This window comes from Camelina sativa, chromosome 14, assembly GCF_000633955.1.
Source record: "Camelina sativa cultivar DH55 chromosome 14, Cs, whole genome shotgun sequence".
NCBI classification, from domain to species: Eukaryota; Viridiplantae; Streptophyta; class Magnoliopsida; order Brassicales; family Brassicaceae; genus Camelina; species Camelina sativa.
This window is the reverse complement of record NC_025698.1, coordinates 25,161,328-25,170,986: the sequence shown is the minus strand read 5'-3', so window position 1 is coordinate 25,170,986 and position 9,659 is coordinate 25,161,328. Positions and strand designations below refer to the sequence as shown.

Sequence of the window (9,659 nt, the reverse complement as noted above, 5' to 3'; positions counted from 1 at the left end):
AGTTCTCCATACCATACTTCACTAGTAACTCCTCTGCATACTTCTGTTGGCTGATGAAAATCCCTCTGTCATCCTGAACAACTTCGACCCCCAGAAAATACTTCATCTTACCAAGATCTGTCATCGAAAACTCCATCATCATCGACCTCTTGAATTCTTCCAGCATTGAGAGTGAGCTACCTGTGTAGATCAGATCATCCACGTACAGACTTACAATGAGGATGTCGTCTCCATTCCTCTTTACGAACAGTGTGTGCTCACAGTAAGCTTTCTCGAACTTCGCCTTCAGAAAATAAATTTCAATGCGGTTGTACCAAGCTCTTGGTACTTGTTTAAGCCCATACAACGCTTTCCTCAGCTTGTAAACCTTACTAGACTCTTCTTCTACTATGAATCCCTTTGGCTGCTCCACATAGACTTCCTCATCCAACTCTCCATGCAAAAAGACACTCTTCACATCAAGCTGAAACACTCTCCAATTGTTTTCTGCAGCTAAGGAGAGAATTGATCTGATTGTATCCCATCTGGCAACTGGGGCAAAGACCTCATGAAAATCCACCCCATACTTCTGATGATATCCCTTTGCCACCAACCGTGCCTTGAACTTATCCACTTCTCCTTTCTCGTTAAATTTGGTCTTATATACCCACTTGACTCCAATTACCTTAGCTCCCAAAGGCAACTCGATCAGCTCCCAAGTGTTGTTATCCTCAATCGCTCTTATCTCATCTTCCATGGCTTTTCTCCACACATCAAGATGTACAGCGTCTTCAAAACGATCTGGATCTGCAGAAGCAATGAACATGGCGTAAATGTCATCGTTCTCCTCTGAGATCACAAAACTTGCATTTCCTGCATCTTCACCAACATAGTAATCTTTCATCCAAACAGGTGCTTGTCGATTTCTTTTTGCTTCAGCAACTGCAGGTACTTGATTGGAGCTGATATGTTGAGTCTCTGCTTCGTCTCCACCTTCTTCTTCGTCATTCTCTGCTGCATCTGGCTCTGCAGCTTCATTAACATTCTCCATCTCCGTATTCTCTTCTCCATCTTTTCCTGTCTCCAACTCTTTCCATGCTAGCTCACTGGTCTGCATATCATTGTCCCAGTTCCAGCCTCTAGTTTCGTCTAAATGCACATCCCTACTTACCACAATCTTCTTCGTTGCAGGGTTGTAAAGACGGTATGCTTTAGATTCTTTGCTCAGCCCGAACATTACACATTTGACGCTTTTCTCGTCTAGCTTGATCCTTCTTTCATACGGCACTAATGCAAACGCCACACACCCAAAGATCTTTAAGTGCTCCACTGATGGTTTGTGTTGGCTCCATTTTTCTTCAGGTGTGATGTTTCCTAACGCAGCCGATGGACATCTATTCAAAATGTGAACAGCGTACTGAACAGCCTCAGCCCAAAACCTCCTTGGTACAGACATCTCCAACAGCATACACCTCGTCATGTTCATGATACTCCGGTTTTTCCTCTCTGCAACACCATTCTGTTGTGGTGTGTACACCATTCTGTCTGTTCTTAGACAAACCAAAGCTTGTCCCAACTCTCTTTCAGCTCCTGCTTTAAACTCCTTGAAAGTTTGCAGAGCTTCTAATTTTTCTGACAACAAAAATGTCCAACATTTTCTGCTATAGTCATCAATGAAGTTGATGAAGTATCTCTTCCCGCTCTCTGACACCGGAGTAATAGGTCCACATATATCGCTGTGAACCAACTGCAGTGCTCGTGATGCTCTCCACTCGCTCCTCTTTGGAATGCTATCACGGTTCTGCTTCCCCTTCAGACAAACATTGCAAGTAACATCTGCTTCCTCTAGACTTGCAACTGGTAATCCGTTTACCATCTTCTTTTCAACTAGAGTCTTCAATCCTCTGTAGTTGAGATGACCAAATCTCTTGTGCCACAACTGTTCTGCTTTTCCGATCACCTGCAGGCACTTGCTTTCTTCTAGCATAGATCACAAACATTCGATTTTTGGTCATGTTTGAAAACATTACCATCGCATTAAGCTCCTTGTGCCAGACTTCACACACGTCATCTTCTATGACCACTCGCAGCCCCTTTTGTTGCAACTGACCCAAACTGAGCAGGTTATTTTATAGGCCAGGCACAAAGTAAACTTATGTGATCACTCTGATGGTGCCATTGATTTCCAGACGCAAGCTTCCCTTTCCCTCTACCATCATTCTTCTATCATCACCAAGTCTGACATTTTGTCGAAAAGTGTCATCAAGCTCAACGAACCACTCCTTTGTGCCACACATGTGGTTGCTACATCCTGAATCTAAGAACCAGACATGCTCATGCTCCTCTTCTCCCTTTTCAATGTCAGTAGACGACATCAACACCATTTCTTCTTCCATCTCAGCATAATTAGCTTCCTTATCCCATTCTGGACACTCGGACTTGTAATGTCCCATTTTGTGGCATTTGTAACACTCCACCATCTCCTTTGAAGTGCTTCCACGCCCCTTTCCTTGATAACCACCTCGATCTCATCCTCGGTTTGGAGAACCTCCTCTGCCTCTGCCATAGGTTGGTCTCCATTGACTCTCCACCTTCAGGGCATGCTCCTCTCCTCTGTGTTTTCTTAGATTCTGCTGTGCACCATCAACGAGCTTTGCAGTCCATCCACTGACATCAACTTGATGTCATTTGATTCTTCGATGGCACATACTACGTATGTGAACTTTTCCACCAGAGTTCGTAGGATTTTCTCCACCACCTTTGAATCTGGCATGTCTTCTCCCAAATTTCTCATGTTGTTGGCAACCTCCATCACTCTTGAGAAATACCCGTCAATGGTCTCACCATTCTTCATCTCAAGGATCTCAAACTCTCTGCGCAGCCTCTACAATTGTGCGCTTTGAACCCTGTCATTGCCTTGAAATTTCCGCTTCATTGACTCCCACAAATCCTTGGAAGTCTCCTTCTTTGTGATTGTTTTTAAGATGGTCTTGTCGATGGACGCAAACAGGTAGTTCTTTACCTTGTGATCTGTGACTGTCTTCTCCGCCATCTCCGCCATCTCCGCCATCTCCGTTCTCTGTGGTTCGGTAAGGATCACATTCCTCTCTTGCCGTGGAATCCCAGTCTCAATGAGATCCCACCACTCCTTTGATTTGAGCAGATTCTCCATGAGCATCGCCCAGTGTTCATAGTCCCCATCGAACTTAGGCACGATCAATGTGTCCTTCTCACTCATTCTCTCTGTGTTTGTTTTGATTAAGAAAGGCTCTGATACCACTTGTTAAAAACAGATCGGATAACTTTGTGGAACAGAGCAAGAACTCTCTCTATTTCATTAGAATGAAAGAAACGAGTTTTTATAGACTCTACACAACAACTCCGAAACAAACGCAAACGAAACAGACTCTAGAGCTCGTGTCCTACAAACCAGGACAACGACTTATTCTATCTAGAAACATTCAAACTAAGCTTAAACCCGTTTTATTCTTCACTACAAATGGTTTACTGATCTTGAATCAGCGATGAAGTCTGAGGTTAGTGATGTTCGTTTTGTAAGTAGGTTCAAAGTTAGGGAACATTACTTGGAAATGTGTCTAAATGATTTGTTCTGACATAGACAGAGGAAAAGTATCGGCACTATGTCAATACTTTAACTGAGCGCATCCAGACGTGTGATGATATACTTCACCACGCAGGTTTCCATCAATTTTTTCACATTCCTTTGGTCTTGCTTTGCCAGTAAATTATAAGACATCTCCTTCATTATTGACCTTATGATTTCTCCTGTGCAGGTTGATGAGACACTTGACCTATTTAATGAGCTGCAGCTTCAACATCAAGGAGTAACAACGAAGACTAAGACTCTTCATGATGCATGTGACCGGCTGGTATTGTTTTCTCTGTCTTTTTATGCAGTCAGATGATTACCTCTTGATTGTTGTAGTTTGCTTGCCTGAGCTAATTTTCACTTTCTTTCACCTTTTCTAGTTAATGGAGAAACAGAAATTGATGGAATTTTCAGAAGCTCTAAGGAGTAAGCTCAACTATTTTGATGAATTGGAGAATGTAAGATTAAAATTCTGGCCTACCAACATATTTTTTTGCCACATGTCAATGTATCAGTGTGTAGTTGATGGAGGTCGTCTTCTTGTCTTGCTCATTAGTCATTATCATTATGTATTTTAGTTTTGGCTTACCTGGGGTACTTCAGTTCATTTTTTATGTTTGTTACTGAATCCTGGCTGTAGATTGAAGAGGAAGTACCTCAGCAAGGTCTTAATCTCCCTCCTTCTTCCTCTGGGAATACAAAGTTTTCTTAAGACTCTAGATGTGTCCTCGAAAAGGTTTAACTCAGTACCCTTAGCACTGTTTGTTATTAAATAGAATGCACCGATAATAAGAAGATGATTTGTTTGTCTAAAGAGTTTCCTCTCCTAATGGACTAGCATAATAGTTTTGTTTTGTTTATACATTGTATAATTGTATATGCAGGTCACAGCCATAAAATTTGCTCTTTCCACTGGAACTCAGAATCAAAAAGTTGATTCTGTCATGGCTAAGCCGCTGATGGAACAAGCTTTCGCTACACCGGATAAGGTGGCTGAACTTTTTCAAAAGGTATGAGATAGTCTAGAGATGGCACTCATTTATTGTTCCCTTTTAATAAGCTCTGAAGGATGCACCTTCCGTTTCTAAGCCATGATACTGAAAACTCTGTTCATAGGCAATGTAAGCCTCTTAAGTACCAACGAATATAGATGCAAATGATAGTATGATACCTTGAACACGTTGTGGTTCCTTAGGTAATTTTCTTATTGTGTGAACCGATATGAAAATAGAGAATCAGCGTAGGTAATATATAACCAACCCGCAAAGGTTTTATTACCTTTATAACTCATAATGCAAAAGCAAATCTCTCATATGTGCCTTTAACCAGGTATATGCTGCAATACAGCAAGAGTTGCTTCCGATTTTAGCAAAAATGAAACTCTATTTGCAAAACCCATCAACAAGGACCATTCTTTTCAAGCCAATCAAGTAAGTCCATTTCTCGGAATTTTATCAACCATATAAACTATATCTTGGGCTGGTTTACATATCTGTGTTACGTTCCTAATCCCTTCGTAGCTGAATCCAAATCTCTTGCTAGTTTGAATACGAAAAATGCATAATCTGTGTTGCATATGTTTGTATTCAGGTCAAATATAGTGGGAGCTCATACCCAAGTGGAGTCCTTGCTCAAAGCTGAGTACACAGCAGACGAACAAGCGAGTATCGGTATGATCTCCATTCAGGATTTGACTTATGCTTCTTTGTTATACATACACCCATGCTTTTAATATAAGGTTTGTTTTTTAGATATATTATCGCTTCATGCTGACGTTAAAAGCATTGTTTTTTTTTTTTAGTGAATGGAAAAGGAAATAGTTTATTATTTTTATTTAATTTCTTTTCGGGGAAAAAAATGACATAAGATAACTAAGTATATAAAAGAAGGGGGCAAGTTAGAAAATCCTGATTACAGCTTTTGTCTTCGGAACAATGACGACGACGATCTCTGATCTTTCGCAAAATTTGGTAGAGAAGATACTCTCGAGGGTTCCGAAAAGTTGTTTGGGAGCGGTGAAATCGACTTGCAAACGATGGAACAGTTTATCCAAAGTTAAGATGTTGTGCAAAGCAGAAGCAAGGCATCAGTTTCTAGGGTTCATGATGAAGAAGTATAAGCTTTGTTCAATGAGGTTCGATCTCAACGAAAAAGAAGAAGGAGGTGGATCCATCTATAAAGGAGTTGGGTAATTTTCTTAATCAAGTGGAGATATCTAATGTCTTTCAATGCGATGGCTTGTTGTTATGCGTGACCAAAGAGGACAACACCAGGCTCGTGGTATGGAACCCTTATTTGGGTCAAACCAGGTGGATCCAACCCAGAAACAGTTACCACACACTGGACAGGTATGCTATCGGATACGACAATAACCGTCAACACAAAATCTTGAGGTTTTTGGATGATCATGACATCGACATGGATGATCATGAAATCGACATGGATGACCATGAAATATACAGGAAACACGTTTTTGGGTACGAAGTCTATGAGTTTAGCTCTAATTCATGGAGGGTTCTTGATATCGCTCCCCACTGGGATATAGATTCTTATCAACACGGTGCGTCTTTGAAGGGAAACACATACTTTATTGCTAAGGACAAAATAATATTTGAAGAGGATGGAGAGATACCAGAGCCGGCAGACTATATACTCTGTTTTGATTTTACAACGGAGAGCTTCGGACAGTCTCTTCCTCTCCCGTTTCAGCATTTTCGTTTCGATGCTGGAGCTCTATCTTCTCTTAGAGACGAGAAACTCGCTGCATTATATCAGAGCGTGGATAGATCAGAGGTGGAGATTTGGGTTACAACTATGATTGAGCCCAATGCTCTGTCGTGGAACCCTTTCTTAAAAGTTGATATGAACAAACACTATGGTTCTGGTTTTCAGTTTCACTATGACGGTGGCAGTTTCTTCATAGACGAGGAGAAGAAAGTCGCCGTGGTTTTTCACTTTGAGGAATCCGAAAGCTATGAGGATGCAGCTTACATCATTGGAGATGATGGGTACGTTAAAAAAGTGTGTCTTGGCGAAGCTGTGAATCAAGGAGCATCTCTCAACTTCAGCGAATATGCGGCTTCTTGCCCACTTGTGTGTTGTGGCTCTTTTGTTCCAAGTTTAGCACATCTCAACCAACTTGCAGGATTCAAAAGGAAAGAGAAGAAGAGGAGGCGAACCAACAAGCACTCGCTAACAAGAAGACTCACTATTAATTAATAGCTTTTTCTTCTTTTTCTTTTGCATCTCTTTTCATTCGTTTTTGTTTTGCATTGTCCTCTGGACACAATGACCCTTTTTCTTGTTTCTGTTACAGTTTTAGCGGATCAGACATTATACAGATGTTCTTGTTCTGACTCCCCTATATTCCCCCACTCATTTGTAGTCATTTATCTCTCTCAGGTGTACTGTACTTGGTTACTGCATTCTGCATTTTAATTTTTTTAATAGAAAATAAATTTAATTTTATTTCCTAAATTACTAAATCAGAATTTTGTTATTTTTTTAAAAAACAATGTTAAAATTTTTTCAGTTCCATTTTTTAAAAACTGGAAAACGAATAAGAGTACTCAATATGATGTTTACTATAGTATTCTACATATGTAATATCTTTATTAAGATTTTAAAGCCCATTTTCAAATTTTCAAGTATTTAATGAACCCAATACATTTGTTATGCTTAATTTTAATTATAATAATATAGAAAAGGAGATCACTCTGATCTCTGGAATCCATGAACTAATGTTCTTTGGTCTATTCTTTGGTCTATAAATATATAAACTAATGATATTTGGTTAATTCTTTGGTCTATAAATATATGAACTAATGTTCTAACTGACTTTCTTCGTTTAGACCATTGAGATAATATAGAAAAGCAACCCATATAAGGGTTTCTAGTACTTGGTCATACAAACATTCAAAATATTATAAAGTTTGCCTATACAAAAAGTTTTAAAGCTAATGTGCCTTCAGTTTACGTCCGTGTAGTTTCTCCTTCATGCTCCATTACATGATTTATGTAATAAAGTTCAGCAAATTCCGAGCTGAAGATATAGAAAACACATCCATAAGTTAAACCCTAGCATGATACACTACTTGATATTAATGAACATCCAAAACTTACATAGCCTTGTGATGCTCAAGTCCTTCAAACTCCGGTTTTATAAAGATCTTGGAGGAGGCCAGTGTGTTTACAATACACGGTTTACCTAAGGATGTTTAAAGTGTTATAAAAGTTTGGTAAATGAGTATACCACATAGTGTTTAGCATTTGTTCAATCAAGCAAGTGTTATTAATAGTACATACCTTCATACTCTCCAACCCTCCAGAAACGCAGTACACAAAACACCGGTTCAGTTTGATATGTGAGATGGCACCCAGATGACTCCTATGAAGACATTAAACGGGTAGCATAGTTGTTTACTGCACGACACTTTATAGTTTCATTCTTACATATGTAGATAGTCGAAACATTTTATGAAAGAGTCAAACTTATAAATCTTAGTAACATGATAGGTGGAATAAATGTATTTTACCTGCCATTTAATAGCGTGAAAACAATTTCATTATAATGATCTTTGTTGTCCTTCACAACTACTACACATCCGCAAACATCTATTGTGGCAAAAAGTCATTTTTTCCAATGAGATGAATGAATATTTCCAAATATATCATCTACATATAACTATTTTGGTAAAAAGTTCTTTTATACTTTTCTATGGGAGGGACCAATACACAAAGTTCCAAAATTCCTAAAAAGTCTGAAAATTTATCAACACAAAGATAGCAATTATATATATTCACAGGGTTTAACTAAAATTATTTAAAACTATTTTAAAAAAACGTAACGAAAGAGATGGGATGAAGGATTCTTGAACGATAAATATCATCCAAATTTTCGAATCGGAAGTAATTTTTCGAATTTATTGATTCGAGCAGAGTCATGGTTGAATCATCCGTAAACTTGATCTGGAAAGGATGATGAGTATTCCTCTCCCTGAGAGTTGGATTGATGACTTTGAAAGTCCTAATATCATACCATTCAACCTCATAAATATACTTCCGGAGCTTTTTAAGTGTAGTTGGCACAAAGGCCACCTCAATTGTGTCACCCTTCAAAGTTTGATAATCATTGTGTAAGTAATCTAATATATAAGCACTATTAATAAACAAATATAAGTAAAAATGGGTTGGGTCAGGTCGTTTCAATTAGAGAGAATCTTCCAACAAAATTTCAAATGATTTAACATTAGCTGTTAATAGCATCGAGCCTTTGGAATCAATAGTTTGTAATCAAAAAGGTAAATTTAACTAAAATTACTTTTGCATTAATACTATTTTTTAAAATTACTTTTAAGTACTTTTTAAGTAACTCAAGGGAATTGATTAACAATTAATTATCCTGGGTATACTTAAATTTGTAATCATTAATTTAGTTGTGCAAGACATTTACATATTTAGTCGGTCGATCGAAACTTGTTATATTTCAGTCATTACATTAGCAAGAACTTATTTTTTACAATGTGTTATTGTTATTTTCTTTGATAAGCTTTCGAATGTCAACATGATAAATTATTTGTTTGTAACAGATAAAATAAAAATAAATAATTAATATAAATTAATTATAAGATGGAAGTGGGAAGTAGTTCTAAAATATCAGCGATCATTGGTTAGTAGTAATTGTTTTTTTTTTTTTAAACATTTTTTTATGGGCCTCATCCCTTAACGGGCTTAAGACCTGCAAACCAAACCACTATAGTTACAAAACGGAAAAACAAATTCCGGTGAACAGAAACAGATTACAAGGTTGAAGTCGGGCGGTTAAGCGGAGGCAGAGAGTCAGATCTACTAGTTCCAGCGAATACAAGGCCCACAACTTTGCGACTACGTCGCCAGATAGATTCTTTGACCGGAGTATTCGGATCCGGTCTCCGAACCATCACCAACGACAAGCCTGACCTGCCACGAGCCTTTCGGAGTAGAACAACTCTTCGACACTCCGCCACCCAATGAATGTCGAATCCCCTACCTAGCAAAACGACATACTGAGACCCAAGCCTTTGCTCTCCGA

The 9,659-nt window shown here is 38.6% G+C and overlaps 1 protein-coding gene, 1 long non-coding RNA gene and 1 pseudogene across 2 annotated transcripts; all 3 read left to right on the top strand.

The window, feature by feature from the left end:
- LOC104743968 (conserved oligomeric Golgi complex subunit 3-like) lies at nucleotides 3,473-4,301 on the top strand. The gene is made up of 5 exons (XM_010464996.2): nucleotides 3,473-3,515; nucleotides 3,599-3,673; nucleotides 3,774-3,869; nucleotides 3,970-4,158; nucleotides 4,230-4,301. Exons 1-5 carry the CDS (start codon nucleotides 3,504-3,506, stop codon nucleotides 4,299-4,301), a joined length of 444 nt encoding a protein of 147 aa, XP_010463298.1. The 5' UTR covers nucleotides 3,473-3,503.
- On the top strand, nucleotides 4,561-5,212 carry LOC104742404. Its single transcript, XR_760525.2, has 3 exons — nucleotides 4,561-4,599; nucleotides 4,919-5,019; nucleotides 5,180-5,212. It is a non-coding gene; the product is annotated as an uncharacterized LOC104742404 (long non-coding RNA).
- Nucleotides 5,524-6,808, top strand: LOC104743967 (annotated as a pseudogene).

Excerpts from the sequence above, each read along its gene's own strand:
- LOC104743968 (XM_010464996.2), top strand. Across the intron at positions 3,674-3,773 it reads GTGATGATATACTTCACCAC|GTTGATGAGACACTTGACCT; the intron begins GCAGGTTTCCAT and ends TCTCCTGTGCAG. Across the intron at positions 3,870-3,969 it reads ATGATGCATGTGACCGGCTG|TTAATGGAGAAACAGAAATT; the intron begins GTATTGTTTTCT and ends CACCTTTTCTAG.